Source organism: Archocentrus centrarchus, chromosome 19 (genome assembly GCF_007364275.1).
Source record: "Archocentrus centrarchus isolate MPI-CPG fArcCen1 chromosome 19, fArcCen1, whole genome shotgun sequence".
NCBI lineage: Eukaryota > Metazoa > Chordata > Actinopteri > Cichliformes > Cichlidae > Archocentrus > Archocentrus centrarchus.
In genome coordinates this window covers 12,226,966-12,245,357 of record NC_044364.1, presented here as the reverse complement: position 1 = coordinate 12,245,357, position 18,392 = coordinate 12,226,966, and the positions used below count along the sequence as shown (strand labels likewise).

General features: G+C 40.3%; 1 protein-coding gene across 1 annotated transcript in view; it reads left to right on the top strand.

Moving 5' to 3' along the window:
- atrnl1b (attractin-like 1b) overlaps nucleotides 1-18,392 on the top strand; it is a 65,335-nt gene that overhangs the window by 11,632 nt on the left and 35,311 nt on the right. Inside the window, exons 14-20 of the mRNA XM_030754822.1 lie at nucleotides 106-238; nucleotides 1,239-1,426; nucleotides 2,581-2,794; nucleotides 2,889-3,080; nucleotides 9,907-10,140; nucleotides 11,449-11,586; nucleotides 13,619-13,712. Of these exons, the coding sequence (XP_030610682.1) occupies nucleotides 106-238; nucleotides 1,239-1,426; nucleotides 2,581-2,794; nucleotides 2,889-3,080; nucleotides 9,907-10,140; nucleotides 11,449-11,586; nucleotides 13,619-13,712 (1,193 nt within the window). The remainder of the gene's footprint in view (nucleotides 1-105; nucleotides 239-1,238; nucleotides 1,427-2,580; nucleotides 2,795-2,888; nucleotides 3,081-9,906; nucleotides 10,141-11,448; nucleotides 11,587-13,618; nucleotides 13,713-18,392) is intronic.

Here is an 18,392-nt window from a genome sequence, read left to right as displayed (position 1 = left end):
TAAAGCTGTTAAGTTAGGCATTTTAACATGGCAGGCTATGGGGGAACTTTGGGCTCTATCATAAAATGACACTTTCGCTATTGATTCTTTCCTCTGCCGCTGCAGAACGTGAAGAACTTCACTGAATGTCCTGTGCGCAATGAGCAGGTGTGCAGCAAGCTTGCCAACTGCAAGAGCTGCTCATTGAATCTCAACTGTCACTGGGATCAGAATCACTCGCAGTGCCACGCTTTGCCTGGTAAGCTTTCCGTGCACACCAACACATCACCTTATTAAACAGAAGGTTTGGATTTAGTTCTTACACACGCATGACAGAGGGGTCAGATTTTCCGTAATATTCCAGGCAAAGACGAGGGACACTGTGGGAGATGCAAGATAAATGCAATTATGTCTTAAATCTTAAATCTAATGTACAGACACTTGAGTGTGAGTGCTCTGTAACACAGAACAGTTAGATAGGTTGTTGTGTTTACTGTATTAAAAAACTGTAGTGACATGCAGACCTGAAGGGAAGCATACTTGATTAATTTTATTTTAGTAGACGTTAATGATGACTTACCAAGTTTATTTCTTCTGCTGCCGCTTATATGGCTTAAACTCGGTATCAGGGATTTGCAGAGATGTATTTTTCTAGATGTCATCCCGATGTTGTTTATGAGGTCTGGCAGTGTATTTAGTTTACCTCTCACCAGCTACCCCCCCACCCACCCTGTTGTTGATGTTGACGCTGGCTGAATCTGAAGAGATAGTGCTGTCACTTTATCCATAATTTTCAGTTCACGAAGCCCTGTCGCCTAAGGGGAGTGCAGTGGGAGCTGAAAATAATATCCCTGTGTGTGTGTGTGTGTGTGCATGTGGGTGTGGATTTCTGATTCCTGAAAAGGAGCTGCTGATTGCACAAACAAAATGCGCACAGAGCAAATGGGTGCAAATTGCGCTCAAACAAAATCAGTGACATCCACACATACACACGCACATACACACGCTAAACCCTAAATCCTTAGTCCCCTGTGGTTTGTTATGCTTTCTAAGTTCTTTGTTTTCATTTTTCTTGGATTATGGTTCTCCCTGTTGAGCAGTACTTAACTAATATTATTTTTCAGTTAATTATTTAGTTTTTAGCTTACAATACAAATAATGTCAATGTAGTCCCCCCCCCCCCCCCCTCCTGTTAAAGTTAAAGGAGAGTGATTGTTTTCTTGGTCCAGTGTCATTACCCTCTCAACATACTCTTCCAGCTCAACAGTGCAGTGAGGGTTGGAGCCAAGTGGGTGATGCCTGTTTGAGGATCAACTCCAGTCACGAGAGCTACGACAACGCTCAGCATTACTGCAAGAACCTCAATGGCAACATCGCTTCACTGACCACTTCCAAACAAGTGGACTTTGTGCTTGAGGAGCTCAAGAAGCTCCAGCAACAAGAGAAGGTACACATAAATCAAACTGACAAAGGCGACATTGCTGGCTTTACAAAATGTTCAATTAGAGGAATAGACAACACATCGATTGTGGTTTGTTGGTGTTGTATTGTTTTAAGTTATGCGCGCAGATATAATATGTCTTATATTTAGAAACAGTTTCTTGTGCTAGAAATGCAGTTTGCACCTTGGTATTTAGCTGCTGGTGGAGCCTTTTTCTAACTCTGAGTTATTGATTCTGAGATGATTTTCTCGTGATCAGTTTTTCTACTGCTCTATTTTATCTGATTGCAACCATTCTTTTAGCTTTCTTACCCTTTAACCACTCCAGCATTTTGCCTCCCGACTGTACGGTTTGTACAGAGCCATGTTTCTGAAATACTGCACCTGATGAATCAGACTGCGATATTCGCTCATCACTTCTGCCTCCTTTATGCAGGGCTAGTAAGGCCTGTGTGATTCTCTGTCTGAAGGAACAATCATAGGCACAGTTTGGTCTGCATTTAGTTTTTCTTTTGATCAGAGTAATTTCCTTGATGTAGCTTCAAGTTTACATTTTTATTGTTTTGTTTTTTGTTTTTTTTTTAACCCTATAATATGATGCAGAAACTTGTTCATTGAAAGAAATACTGATTAATACTATATTACAAATAATACAAACACAAATGTTCACAGCAACATTATAATTAGGGTTTCTGCTTCTTTAATGGAAATGCGCTTTTGGACAAACTCACTTCTTCTCATTGCTCACGGCTACATTATTCTCCTTGCAGTGACAGAAAATTGTGGCATCTACTGATGATTTTAGTTTGGTCATGCCTGCTGTATTCATGAGAATGTCATTTACTGTCAGTCTGCTGGGTTGAAACGTGGCTGTTTGTTCCAAACAGAACCTTGACATGCCTTTCCACATCATTTTCCCATTACATTAAAAGTTGAATCCTGAAGGCAAATAAGTAATCATATCTGTGAAATTATTCCCAGCAGACTGTTAATAGCATCTTTGGTTCCTAGGTGTAAATGCAGAAGGCATTCATTCATTTTTTTTTTTTTTTTAAATAGCAGGATGGAGTAGAAAGGGAGGCACTTCTATGAAATTTTATCTTAAATTTGAATAGCTTTTCAGGCCTTTATGTGTTTAGCTTTTTGCAATTTTTCCACAGAGGCTGTCTCCCTGGGTGGGCCTGAGGAAGATCAATGTGTCATACTGGGGTTGGGAAGATATGTCTCCCTTCACTAACAGCAGTCTGCGCTGGCTGCCCGGTGAGCCCAGTGACTCTGGTTTCTGTGCCTACCTGGAGGAGCCTCAGGTGTCGGGCCTGAAGGCCAATCCATGCACTTCTACTGCCCATGGGCTCATCTGTGAAAAGGCAACTGGTGAGACAACCAAACACACAAGTAAATATTTCATCCGCTTGAAGTTTTATTTTTTTTAATTTACTTATTTATTTTTTGTTCTTTCTTTGTCCAGGAAACCCCAATCAGAGTACTCATCCATCTTGTAAGAAGCCTTGCTCGCTGCACACCAACTGTGCCAACTGTACCAGCCAGGCCATGGAGTGTATGTGGTGTGGCAGTGTGCAGCGCTGCGTCGACTCCACTGCATACGTCATCTCTTTTCCCTATGGCCAGTGCCTGGAGTGGCAGACTAGTGATTGTGTGGGTGAGTGTCTGAACTTAATCTAGATGAGTCTTCTTTGAAGTCTGCAGACCGGCATTAAGGTGGCAGACAATAAGCTTTCCCAGATTGGCTTCTGTAAGCAGTCAATATTCATCTCAGAGAGAAAAAAAGGTTAAAGGAGGAAACAGGCTTAAAGTGAAGGGTGTCTGTGGCAGAGAGAAAATTGTATTCGTTTTCTGTGATTGGATTTGGAAGCTGTTTTTGGTTTGTAATGGGCAATTACTTTTGCATATAATCATGCGCCAACTGTTAGATTTCCCTGTTGACCGAGCTGTAGATGGGCTCTTTATCATTAGCTGGTTTTAAGTAGTTTAAAGACAGTCGCACATCAACAACAGTGATTGCAAATAACTCTGTGAATAGGAAGTTTCTGATTTTTTTTTTTTTTTTTTCTAAATCCATTTCAGAATAGAATAAATGAACATCAGAAATAAATTCAAAGCTGAAGGCAATGGTTTAATTGAATAAATTGAATAACTTCAATGAGTGATATACTGTTCTTAAAAGTCCATGATACAACTGAGCTGGAAAATGACAGTTTCTGCCAAATAAATGAGTTAATCCTCATTTATTTATATTTTGCTTCCAAGGCGCTAGGATGTAATTTTTGAGCACTAGTTCTCTAGTCTTTCTGTAGGCTTCAGTTGATTCATTTACTGTTTGCTAAAGCCTCATCAGAAGTGGTCTCAGTGGAAGGGTGGCTTTAAAAAGCCATTCTTAACAAAGGGGAATGGTGAGAAAAGGCTGAGGTATGCCAGATTACATAAGAACTGCCCCGAAAATCACTGGCAACAGGTCTTATGGAATGATGGATCCAAGTTTGAAATTTTTGGTTTAAATCATTGGTCGGGTCAGGAGAGGGGTGCAGCGGTGAGTGTCTGCAGAGATCTGTAAAACATGGTGGAAGCTTTGTCATGGTTTGGGGCTGCAGTTCAGCCAGTGGTGTTGGGGATTTTGTCAAAATTGATGGAATTATGAGTGCAGAAAAGTACTGGATTTTGATCCATCATACAATACCATCTGGAAAGCATCTGACTGGCAGTGACTTCATTGTTGTTCCCAAACACAGTGCCAATAAAAAGTAAAAGCATACCTAGATGGAAAAACACACAATAGAACACTATTTGGAAGATATTTAGAGTAGAGGTTCTTGTTCTTGTGACCGTCTGCACCGTGGCAGAATAAACTGTAAGGGTCACAAGGCAATTAACAAGAAGTAATAATAATAAAAAAAAAAATCTCTTGCTTTATTAAACAGCTTCACTTCTCTTTGTTTTTTTCCTGTTAAGTAGAAATTGCATGCAAATTTAATGATTTGACAAGGTTAAAGACATTTTTGCTTAAAATGCTTCCAGAGAAATTTGAAACTTGGCATGTTTGTTTTACTTTTTTTTTATTATTATTTATTAAGTATTACTCTGTACAAACCATCTCATTGTACGGGTTATTTCTCTTTACACAGTCCACAGTTGCACATCTCCTCAACAAAACAAATATGAATCCTTTAGTTGTCAGTTTTCTCTTCATACTCCACAGATTGCACAGCAAAAAGAAAGGGACTGTCTGCCTATCATGATCCTATGATTGACAAACACATTTCAGTTCTTGTTCTCCTGATGGTTGTATTGAAAAGTGATCATACCAAGCACTGGGCACGTACCAAGGTGAAACTGCACAGCAGTAAGTTGATTGGAGAGATCCTTCACCTGAAAGTCAGTGTAACCGTTGAGGTCATTGCTGTTGCGCTACGTGATGTATGCTTTTTGCCCACAGTTGTGTTGGATTGTAAAAACATCTCTGATCAGTTTAGCGAGTAATAAATTTAGGGAGCCCAGGAGTGCTGTCTCAAATTCATTTGAGTGTGCTGGTGTTGGGTGATGCAGAGATGTTTCTGTTCGGTGTGGATATTTGTCTTGAGGAATTAGTCCCTGCTGGCATGAAGGACAGAGAAGGTTGTCCTATAAATTGTCTCTGTATTTTCTTCTCTCTTGGTTTGCTCTGTCTGACTTTGCTCGTCCATTTTCGCTCCCAGAGTTTCAATCACTGTTTAAGTCTTCCATTTTCTCACCTACTTTACTCCTTCCTTGCTTATTTGGAGTGCACAGATATGTGCTCGAGGCTGAGTACACTCCATAAATGCATGCAAAACAACAAACCCTGGGAAAAAAAAAAAAAAAAAAAGCTGTAGTATCATTCGCCTGCTTGGGGTGCTTTGAAATGTAGCTCTCTGTAGAGAAATTATAAAGACCTGAGTTTGGACAAGTGGTTAATATTTATAGGTGGTAGCAGTTTTTTGCTTTGCTGAGGGGATTGACTCTAAATGTAGTCTTTTAAATTGATTGTCTAAGAATCTCATTCCTCTACACTTTTGAGTTGTTTCATCTTTCCTGATCAAACAGTCAAACAAAAACACCAGGTCATCTGTGCCATGAGCTCACTGTCTGCCTGTTTCATTATGACACATCAGAAAAAAGCGAAGCCCTTCAAGCTGTGACATTTTAAACACACAAGGCAGAGCTGAGGTTTCCCTTTTACCTCACAGCATTCTCTGTCGTCTTATTAGATCAGGCTCTTGTGCTTCCTCAGGCTATTGTTTCACGGTGAGTGGAAGCTGTTAGTTAACTGCTGTTGATTAGCAGAAGTAGAACTGTCAAATGTTCCCACTCTTCAAATGTGAGGGTTTGCTGCTTTTTTGTGCCATATGTTGGTGAGAGTGCGAGCTACGGATTAGGATGAGAGGTTCTCCAGTAATTACAGGGTTGAAGGTTTGATCACTGGTTTCTCTTGCAGATGTGATAAAGTGTACATGCTGTAGCTAGGAATTGCACATTCTGGTGTCCTCACTGGTGACTTGTCCAGGGTGTACCTTGGCTGTCAGCTGGGGTGGTCAGTTTGAAGAAGACACTCAGGGAATTTAGTAATAGTGTATTTCAGAATTTTATAGAATATATTATATTTAAATTGCTGCTTTTATGTTGTTTTATAGCAAATGAAGACATTTGTAAAATTGTTCCTCTGTATGGACATTTTTCTTTTACTAGATGCTCTCATGTTATAAGATGCCTTCATTTTTACTCCATTTGGTTTGAGAAGCTCTTGGCTGCAGGAAAAGCTGTATTTGAAGTCCAAATACTTGCAGAGATACTTGTGATTGTTAATTTGTTGATTACAGGGAGCAACTGAAAGAAAGTTGAGACACAGAGCTGTGTGATTTCCTTCCTAGCATTATTTTCAGATCAAACGCAGACCAGATACCGAAGCGGTAGGGTTATCTCAGTGATCAATCGTCTGTGAAATCAAAGAGGAACAATTTGGAAGCTGTGAAGCAGACGTCCGACATAGATACTTGCAGAGACTCTGAAGAGAAACGTGGATAAACTGTTCTTTAGTTCTCCAGGGCTTTTTGGACATCACCATCTTGACCAGCAACAGCAGAGCCCTACTCAGAGAGCAGCTTAATCACATCATGATAGGAACAGCACAATGACTGCTCCAGCCACACGAACTCTCATCATACAGACTGCAGCTGTCACACGCTCTGTAATATAAAAAGCAGCTGGCCCACATGGTGTCCTAGGATGAATCCTGTGCTGAATCCAGACTGTGCTGTGGAATTAATTGAAGTATTCACAAGCATCTTTCCTTCTCAGAGCGCACTGTCCCCACCTGCCTTAAGACATCCACTATAGTGCCAGTTCCTAAACAGCCTGTAAAAAAAAACAAAAAAAAAAACAAACCTGCCTCGGTGACTATAGGCTGGTGGCTCTAACACCAATAATCATGAAATGCCTGGACAGACTGGGCCTCAAATGCCTCAAGGTGGCTCTTCCACCTACTCTGGACCCACATCAGTATGCAGACAAAACCAGTAGGTCAACAGATGATGCCATTTCCATCACCTTCACCATATGCATTGTCTGGAATAACAGGGAACATATGCATGACTGTTGTTTGAGGATCACAGCTCTGCATTCAACACAGTCATCCCCTCCAGGCTCTTGTGCAAGTGTGCTACAGTCAGTCAAGATGGACTCCCCACTGCTTCTCCACCCTCTCACTCAGCACGAGAGCCCCACAAGGCTGTTTTGAACCCTTTCCTGTACTTTCTGTATACATAAGGCTGTATTCCATCTCAACACTAATGCCATTATATTCGCAGATGACGCAGCAGTGATAAGACTGCTCGCTGCCTACAGAGAGGAGGTTCAGAGGCTGAAGGACTGGTGTGCTGAAAGTAATTTGGCTCTTAATACCAAAAAGACCAAAGAGCTAATAATTGATTTCAGGAGAAATCAGGATGCCCACCTGCCACTGAACATAAACTGGGAAGAGATTTCAGGTTCCTGGGCATACACATCACAGAGGACCTCACATGGGCGTGCAACACAGTGCAAACACAACAGACTTTATTTCCCCAGAACTCTGAGGAAGTCTGTCTCAAACCCTTCTGGTGTCTTTCTACCACTGCATGATTGAAAGTGTCCTCACTCATGGCATACTGATACAGTAACGGCTCTGTAGGCACCGCAGAGAGTCATAAAAAGAGTCACAAAAGATTACCATGACACAGCTGCCTGCTCTTGAAGACCTATACACACCACACTGCTTGCAGAAAGTATGCTCCATCCTAAAGGACCCATCTCAGGCAAATGTTACAGGTCCATCAAATCACACGCTACAAGATTAAGACAGTTTTTATCCCCGATCCGTCATCACACTGAACTCACTGAAGTCACACACATGCTATAAATCAGTAACACTTCAAATCTGTCAGCACCTGGTGCAATACTATTTATTGGTTATTTATTTACTATTTATTACACAATTTTCTTACACAAGTGTAATGCTTGTGTAAACTACTGTGGCCATTTCACTCCAGCTCTTGTATTAATTTTTTTAAAGCCACCTAACACTGACTTAAGAATCGTTCAAGCATAAAAAAGGCACCTGATTCAAGGGATGAACCAGTGTTGTGTCTACACATTACAGACAACTTGGCAAATTTTAAGATATGAAATGTACAGTTTTATATTGTATGCGCAAGTTCTTTGTTACTGGCATCCTGTCATAAAAGCATATCATTTGTTCCCATTTCTTTAATGGAATCTATAAAAAATGTCAAAGATAACAGTTTGACAGGCATAAAATAATATTTTTGCACCAACAAGGTGATTCCCAAAGAGCTATTAGTCAAAAACATATTTCAGCATGGTGTGCAGTGTGTCCTTAAAAAAAAAAATTTGAGGAAAGTGGACAAGTAGAGGATGGAAAAAAGAAGCAGCAGATGAACAGTATCTGGATGTCTGTAAGAAATAGCATCCAGCAAAGAGTTGACACAAGATCTGAGAGATGCATCTGGTCCTTCAGATCATCCATCGTAGCTGAAGCCTCATCAGAAATGGAAGATGGCTGTGAGATGGCTGGGAGAAAAAAGCTGGATGTCTTTTAAGAAGCCTGGAGAACTATTCCTGAAGACTACTCAAAGAAATTAGAAGAAAGCTTGCCTGAGACGGTTCAGGCTGTGTTGAAGAATAAACGTGGTCACACCAAATATTCACTTTGAAACTTAAAATTCTACAAACTCTGTTTTTTGCCTTAAATACTGTATTTCCATGTATGTTTGCAGATGTTCCAATAAATCACTGCACTTATTTCCAATTTTCCCAGCAAAATCTAAAGAAATGAGGGGGGGATGGAAGACTTTTGTGCAAAACTGTATAAAACTGAAAACATTTTCAAAAACGGGGTCCTTTTATTTCTAAATTAATTCATACTTGTCAGGGTTCTCGAGGCTGTATTCCCTCAGATGATGAAAACTGTAAACACTGGATGAAGAGAGTCTTGTTTCTCGGGTACAGACAGAGTCATAATCAACATCCACTTAACTGAACATCTCAAGCCATCAGATTTTAGTTGTTGCTGTTCTTAGATATTGATTTATCTGTCAGAATCCGAGGGAAAGATGTGACTTGTGTTTTTTCATGGCAGATTTTGTGTTTCAACATGCTTCTCGTTGTGCGGTGGCGACACACAAGTCCCCATCCAGCTGCTGCCTTTCTTTTCTCCGAAGGACATGTTCCCGAGAAATTTGCCACTTACGTCTTGTCGTCAAAACAATCTTAAATGGCCTTACTTTTTACTTATTGCTCTTGTGTTGTCATGGTTTCACATCCATTAGTGGAATAGCTAGAGATTTGTTTGACATAAACTGAGGTAAAAGCACTCAATGTTTGTCTCCTTAAAATAGTAGTGGCATTTTCGCCGCTAAAGTGTCTGTCTGGCAGGCAAGTGGTGGTGCTCAAACAGTTTAGTGGCCTGAAAGTTCATCTCTGAACTGACAGAACGGCATCGCTCCCTTGGGTTTCTAAGCCGTTTGTGAGGAGCCACTTCACACATCACAGTTAATCCTTTTGTGGGACTTTATTTTTATTTTTTTTGTTTTCTCAAATCAAACTTTTCAGTAGCCCTGGTTATCTGGCACATTTGCTCCCTCATTATGTGGCCATCCTCAGATCGCATCAGCTATTAAATGCTCAGTCGTTGTTTCTTATCCTGTTATCTGCATTTAGATCTGTTGTCCTGTCACCTCACTAGATAACCAGTTTGTGTTTTATTGTAAAAAAACACGATTGCTCCTTAATCTCCAGTGCCCGTAAATGCTCAGAATAAATTGTCTGGTACAAAGGAGTGTGTTGCAGCATTGAGCCTTTCTTGTTGTTGCATTTTTTTCTTTTTTTTTTTATGATTCTGTTGTGACAACTCACGCACACCACAAACACAAAATTACCTGCATCCTTCTCTCCTTTAGCCCAGAATTGTTCTGGCCTGCGGACATGTTCTCAGTGCTTGGAGCAACCTGAGTGTGGCTGGTGTGGAGATCCCACCAGCACAGGAAAGGGCTTGTGCATAGAGGGCTCATACCGGGGTCCCATGAAGAGACTGGGGAAGCAGGGCCACCAGGGCCCATCACACGACATGAGCCTGGAGCCTGGCATCTGCCCCAAAGACAAAGGCTACGAGTGGGCCTTCATTCACTGCCCCGGTGAGGGATTAAACTTCCTGTCAAACTAACTGAAATTACATATGCTGTGTCATGTCAAGTGAGTTGGTTTTTATTTTTTTTAAACCTTATTGGAGGTCACTGTTTAAGCCTGGAAAAAAAAAAAATGCTATCATGGATTCCTGTTACAGCATCCCTATGCAACTAATCCCTCCCTGCTGAATCCATGCAACCTTACACTGGTGTGATGTTCAGTGCTCTCATGAAGCCCCTGTCCATACGTCCACATTATGAAACATGATAATGTAGCCACTGTAAGTTGTAAACGGAGAATGTGAGCAGTGTTGAGTGGCTTCCTGATTATGTCTGAAAACCCCAAGAAATCAGATATTTGTGTGACTGTTAGTAAGTCTATAATAAATTTAAAGACTGGTAATATTTTGCCTAATTATAGGGTTACGCCTGTAGGCCTGAACCGCACCGCCATTATGTCTTTTTCTCACTTTTTATAGTGTGATGCCTCCAGCCACGGCAGCTGCCGTCGTGGACCCATTATAGTTTTGAATTGTCTGTCCATCCTTCCCAAACACTCTCTAGAATGTCTAGAGGGAATTTCTTCAAATTTAGAACAAACCTTTATTTGGACTTAAAGATAAACTGATTCGATTTTGGTGGTCAATCGTCAAGGTCAGGGTGACCTCAGAAATTCATATGCTTCAATTTTACAAAAATTCACGCAGATGTCACAATGTCCACACAATGATTTGGCAATTCCTGAACACCATATCTCAGGGACAGAGGGTTGTCGGGGACAGAGAGATTGTTGCTGTATTTAACATTTGGCCAGAAACTAAATTGGTGACACTGATGGATACCCACCTTGAAACTGGGTGAGTTTAACAGTCTTTTTGTTCTGCTTGGTTAAAAATGTGCATGACGCATTCAGAATTGTAGATTCTTTGCAGTGCCATCCAAATTTGAAGCATTGTCTGGCTTCATGGCTGCAATCTTGTGTTCCATTAGAATAATCTGTGTTTGCCAAACATAATCCTTTTTTTTTTTTTTTTTTTTGCAAATTCTTTCAACATCTGGTTGACAAAAGGGTCAGTTTATCTGTCCTAAAATCTCTGAGGTCATATTGCTGGACAGCTTTTCATAGTGACCAAACTAGGAGTGTAAAATCACTCACAGATGACAAAGGACGGTTTGTGAATCCAAGAATATTTGAAAACCCAAAGATATTTGCTTGGTGTGTCCGGATCATAAATTTAATATTATTTTGTAAAATGTTTTGCTGAGGGCAGCTGCAGAAAATGAAAACAGTGGAATAAACGCCTGTCTTCTTTGCAGCGTGCCAGTGTAACGGCCACAGCACATGTGTTAATGGCAGCGTTTGTGAGCAGTGCCGTAACCTCACCACTGGTCCTCACTGCGAGACCTGCATGCCTGGTTACCATGGAGACCCGACCAATGGTGGCAAATGCCAGGGTGAGTGCCGCATCGCCACAGACATTAGTTATTCTGCATGCATAAGACTTAATGGCTCTGGTTGTTTTGTTGAAGCATGCACTGATGTACTTTAGCCCCAACCCCCCCTTTATAACCTCATGCTCATCATCGTTATAGATTTCATTGCAAAGCAGGAGATCTGCATTATGAAGTATAAATAATACGACACAGAGTGCCTTCTCTAGGCTGCTTTAATTTGCCTAAACCTGCTTTGTGTAAGTGATAATTAAGCTTTTTAGAACAATATGGTCTGCTTTTTGAATTCTAATTAGTATAATCTGTGTAATGCACCTTAATAACCAACAGAGGGCACTGTTGGGTGTTGATTTGGACTAGTGACAATTCGTACACTCTGCTTGATTAATGACATGCAATATGTTGGTTTCCTAAACAGACACTCGCTACCCATGGGATCCAAATATTTTACATTTGCACTGAGAGCACGCACACAGCCAGACATACACAGCTAGGAAGGAAAAATTGATGTTTTAAATGAAACTTAATGCAAACTTCAGCGCATGCAGCTCAGTAGCTTAACTGCTTTACAGATTTTCTGGGTGTGGTGGTGTTTCTTAATATAAAAACCCTTTTGATTGAGTTTTTGATTAGCTCATGAATGAGATTTATTATCTCAGTCTCCTGCGCAATTGTGAATAAATTTTCTTGAGTGACTGGAAGCCATAAATTATACGGAATTCCTGTTTTCTAAGCCAAAACACATAACGCCTGCTGGATTTATTGTGGCGAGTGGATGTGAACGCAGCACAGGAATGGGTATTAAATCAAATATACAATGATCATATTAGTATCTGATAACTGTCTTAGGGTGTCTTTCTTATTGAATGGATTGCAGATTGACTGAAGGCTGGGAATACAGGCTCCTCACTGAGAGGAGATTTAGCTGCGCTCAGTGGTTATGAGACATGAATAGCATTCCTGAGACATTACATGTAGGCTTTTGTGTGACTTGCCAGAGATGTGACACACACACACACACATTCTGAAACACACATGTTGTAGGGGCTTTACAGTCTCAGATACTATATGTTGCTGCATGGGCTAAGATGTAAAATGAAACTGCACAGGTGAATACCTGGGAATATTCTTCTGATTCTCACGGAGCCCGAGGACAAAAATCACAATTTGTGATTAGAACATGTGAATAAGTCCACAGTAAGGAGAATAAAATAGCATAAAATAGGCAGTTTGGAAACCATCCTTTCTGATATGGCTTGCACATAGTAAAATTTAAATCCCTGTATCACCAGCTGTCAATACAAGAAGTGTTGGAGAAAGTGTCAGTACACTCAGTTAAAAGCTTTCCAGCCACTTAAAATATTCATGCCACGCTGGAAAAGGAGCACTACTTGGAAAGAAGGGTGGAGGATCCACTGGTCCTTCAGTAATGCACCTTTTCAGTGTTTTAATGATTACTGAACTGAAAAGAATTGGTCAGTGTTTTTTGTCCTGCAAAAGCAACCCTGAAAGGCTCCCACTGTAGAAGCACTTTAGAAGCCAATTCACTCATCTGTCACACGTCTATTGATGCACTTTCTGTATTCCCTGCGAACGAACAAACACACATACACACACACACACACACACACACACACACACACACACACACACACACACACACACACACACACACACACATGCCTGGCGGGTATCCTAGCCTTTGTTTGGAGGTGGTAGTTCTCCTTCATGCCTTTGAAGTTCAGCTAGTCTTTTGGGAAATACATTTGTTTACCATCTTACACAGATCAATATCAGTTTCCCTTTCTGTGTGGTCTGTACAGCAGGAGGAGATCCACAACTCAAATGTTTAAACAAAGGTTGGAAATGTATAACTGATCATGTGCGAGTGTACAAATCTAAACGAGCCATGCGTTCAAAGTATCAAGTTTTTTTTTGTTTGATCATTTGTGTCCTTTTCCTTGTCCCTGTCATCTTTTTGTTTTTTTTGCTACTTTCCCTCTTTTCCACCCCCCCCCCCTTTTTCCTGTTACAGCCTGCAAGTGTAATGGTCACGCAAGTGTGTGTCAGGTGTTAACTGGCAAGTGTTTCTGCACCACCAAGGGGATCAAAGGAGACCAGTGCCAGCTGTAAGTATATTGGCCACGTGCACTCTCTCACTCACATGCCACAAAATTTGGCTTCAAACAGCCGCTTGCCATTTTCTTGACTTATTTTGATCTTTCTCTAAGCGTGGCCTGCTTATACTGATTTTCTCCGATTTTTTGTAATAAAAGAAATTATTAAACTTCTTTCATTGAAACGACTGAAACTAAAGTGCTCGGCTACTGGAAAGAGGTACAGCTAATTAACTGAAAACAAGCTGCTGCACACCCACCTTTACCTGACAGATTTTTAGCTTTCCAAACAAAAACAGATTTTTATAACAAAACAAATGTCAGCCATTTACATCATTTTCAGGTATGTTTATGAATTCACCAGGTAACAGGATGTCGACCCTTTTCTCTTTTTTACTTGTCTCCATAATTTTCCTTGTAACTGCTTTGATGCTCATACCAAGGTCGCTGGCTATTTTGAAGAACTATTTTGACAAGTTGAGGCAGCTGTCTATAGGAGGGAGTTATGTGCTTTCTTCATGCTTTAAAAAACTGAAAGTTGTCTTTACAGACACATAAAATGAGCTGCTAATTGAGTTAAAACTTAATCTTGGGTAACAGCATTACTGCAGATTAGAGTAATGGATAGTAGGTAATAAGTTTTTTTTCTTGACAAACAATTAGTATTTTAAAAATATTGGATTTTTGTGCTGAACTGGAACAGTGTATTTGTCTATTTGTTTTGCTCCCATAGTGCTGTCATGGATAAGTCAGAAAAATCTTAAAAGGCATTAAAATAAAATTAAATGGCAATTACTTTGAGTTGATTTTGAGTCATAACATAACCTGATTTTCACTAGCCATTTTTAAAATTATTTGATGGGATTTATTATTACATGATTAATCCCCTGCAGTGATTCATAATTTTCATGACATAGTTATGAGCATTGATTTCTGACCCAATAAGAGTGGCTCCGTTTCTCCTCGTGTTGAGCCTTAGATGCTGATGCTAATGGTTTTGTGGGGTAAAAAACAGTCAGTTGGCACTACTGGCCAGAAACTCCCCCTCCAGGGTGATTTCTGCTAACACAGCAGATTCCACCAGCGTAGGAGGACCATCTCTTAACTGTCTGCTTTCCCAGTTATAAGCATAATGGAGACTGATCTTTCTGATAACCCTAATGCAATAAGCCTTATGGATGGGTCACTGGCAAACATATGTGTGCTTACATACACACCCACAATCTAATGAGTTTTTTTTTCTCTCCAAAGTCATTCAACACTGCTTTCTGCTATGATCAGAACCACATATTCACTCTAACGTTATTCTGGTTTTACAGTCACTACATTTCTAGAGAGATTATCAAAAATGTTTTCTCTTGAACAATACAAGGATAATTGTGCATATTCACAATAGACATGAAAAGAGAACACAGAGTAAAAGAATGCATCATGGTTATGGGAATGAGAGGGAAAGACTGCAGAGAAATAAAAGCAAAAGAAAGAAGGGCTACAGGAGAGTGAGACCTTTCCAAACCCTCAGTGCTTTCAATCAACATTGAGAGCAAATAACTAACACTTTGCACAATTGAAAAAATGTCACATTGATTTCTGCTGCTAGATTTAATGTAGTGCAGTGCAGTGTAGTGCAATAAACACATAGCAGGTGGCGAACAGTTAATAAAAGCAACTCATTTTCTCATTTACTGCAGAATCAAACTCAAGTATCAGAACAGGCCAGACACAGACAGGCCAGTTATCATCAGCCATTTAGAAGGAGGGTGTGTCTTCAGCTTTGGCAAGATCCTTGTAGCTGTTACTGATTATCAACTTAAAATTTAGACAGCAATTAAAAAAAAAAAAAAACCTCCCAAAACAGCCCTTTTCGGAGAAGGGGCATGCAAAGTGAGGCCACTCTATCATTTTGACACACCATGATTACAAAGCCCTCTGTCACCTTAACTTTTAGCCAGAAGAGCTGAGAGTCCTGCTGGTGACTTATGGCTGCAAAAGTTCACTAATGCAGGTGGGTGATTCACCATACAAAGCTCTGAAGGTGAACACCAGAACTTTTATTTGGATTCTAAGTTTAATGGGTATGAAAAATAAATGGGGCCATGAACAGATCCCTGTGGAACCCCATGTGGTGGTGGTGGTGGTGGTGGTGGCGGTGGCGGTGGGTGGGTGGGTGATGATTTGTAAGGAGGCGTGGCAACTGAGACATTTCCATAAGTAAGATATGAAGTGATCCATTCAAGTGCTGTATCAGATGTGCTCACCCAGTACTTCAGCCTCTGGATCAACACCTGGTGATCAGTAGTGTCAAAGGCTGAACTTAAATCCAACATCACTAGAACTGCAGACTCTCCTGAATCCCTGCACATTAACAAGTCGTTTGAGACTCTGAGGAGAGCAGACTTGGTAGAGTGGCCTCTTTTCTTAGACTTCTGCAATAAAAGGGAGTTAAATTTAAAAAAAAAAAAAAAAAAAAAGCCTCTACAGAAGTCTTAAAAAAAAAAAAAAATCAACCAGGGTATAGTTAAATAAGCAATTTAAGTTTGGCATTTTAACATGGGATTCTCTGGGGATTAACTCTCCTTTAGAGCCAGCCTCAAGCGGTCACTAAACAAATTGCCATATTTGGTACTTGATGGGCTGGCTTTGTTTATCTGAGCCAGAGGTTGCCAGTTCCTTGTGCAATTTAAAAATAATACATAAACGTTACCAGATCCAACCAAGGAAGGTTGCTGTGGAACGTTTTATGGAAAAAGGGCCAATGCAATTAAAACATGCACATTTACAGACTGCTATTACATTTGTTTATAGCATGTGGGGTCTCTAATCTCAAAGTCAAAACACATTTTCATATACAGACATGTTAGTGTAATCACATGTGTGTAATCTAATTACTAACATCTGTGTTGTGGTCTCCCTTTTTTATAATGTAATTTATTCTCATTGCACACACACACACACACACACACACACACACACACACACACACACACACACACACACATACACATATATATATATATATATATATATATATATATATATATATATATATATATATATATATATATATATATATATATATATATATATATATATATATATATATATAAATTTTTTTTTTGATGTGGGCTCCAGCACTGTCAGTCACTCACTTGCACCATCCCTTCCTGTATCATTTAAATAAAGACCTCTCCACAAGGGTACTCTGCCATTTGAGCAATGTGCACAGGAGTACACACATGCAGATTTTCACTCATTCATGCACTGCAACTACTGATGCCATTAGGACCTCCAAATAATAGCTGCACTAATGAAGTGAGGGGTGCATCAGTGCAGAATAGAATTGTTTTTGAAAGCAATTCAAGAGGTCTGCGCTGCATCACAGAGATGAGTCAAACCAAACGGGCGAGGGAAATATTTATCATACTTCTCGTTTGCATGCATCCAGTGTTCAGGATCCTTTACATGCTAGGGGTGACAGGGTGTACCTCTCAGAATGTGTGAACATATGCATACCTGTGCCAGCCTGCATGCATGTGAATGACACTGAATGGGTTTTTAGCACATTTCTTCTCTGCTTTTGTGTCCGTGTTTGCATTTTGTCTGTTTAATCGCCGGGTTTGCACAGGCACAGACAAAGGTTCAAGCTGAGTGTAGATTAAATTAAGATACAGTTCAAGGGGACTGCCTGAAGTTCAGATGTGTGCACGGATGCATGCAGGTCTAGATTAAATTAAGATACAGTGTTGGAGAGCTGCATTATACTGATGAGCACATGGGTACTTGTGTGTTTTGCCATCTGCAAATGCCAAGCAGTTGAAATATCCCGCCAGAGATGTCCTGTGAGGTTCAAAAGCCTGCGGCAGCATTTGTCCTCTGTCCTTTGTACCATGGTAAAAGAGCACTCTGCCCTGTCCTTGCCTATATAACATTATAACAGTGAGAGGGGGCAGAGCTGGCTCCTCCTGAGCTATGTGTCCTGCCTCCATTAGATCACCAAAGACACGGATCCTTGTTATTCAGGATTTGCTGGTTAGATGGAGTGTTAAAATCCATCTTCTGCACATCAAGTGAGTTATTGTTGTTTTCATGGCACTGGCAAATTTTCAGAAACATGAGTTTGCCAAATGATTAAAAACATTGTCACATCTCTATAATTTCTAGAGTATAGTAGAGTATTCCCTTTTATGAACAAAAAAATATCAAATGCTGTAGAAAGAGATTTATTGAAAATAGAGGCCAAATGAGCTTATTGCTTGAACACTGTTAGAAAATGACCCGTGTTTCTCAGTTTTTAAAGAAAGGATTTGAAGATCTATAAGATCTCATAAAAGCTGGCAAAGGATGCAGGAAGGTTGACACACTTAAAATTAGTTGAAACACATTTGCAGTAGGTGCAATATGAACTACAGTGCCAGAAATTAAAGCCACAGTGGCCATCCTCTTAAAATGTTGCCTTTTGCATAGTTGAATTCTGAGAAACAGATGGGCAGATGCTTCACATTTGGCACATGGGTTATCAATAGAAATCTGAATGATGTTCATATTACATGGGATGTAGAATGTTTTGCTTGAACCTGGCCACGGCTGCCACTGTGAACACACAGTCCTGACACTGAAGAGGTGGGCATGTGATGATATGGTGCTGCGTGAGTGCAAAGGGTGTTAGAGAGATGACATTTATAGAGGGCATCA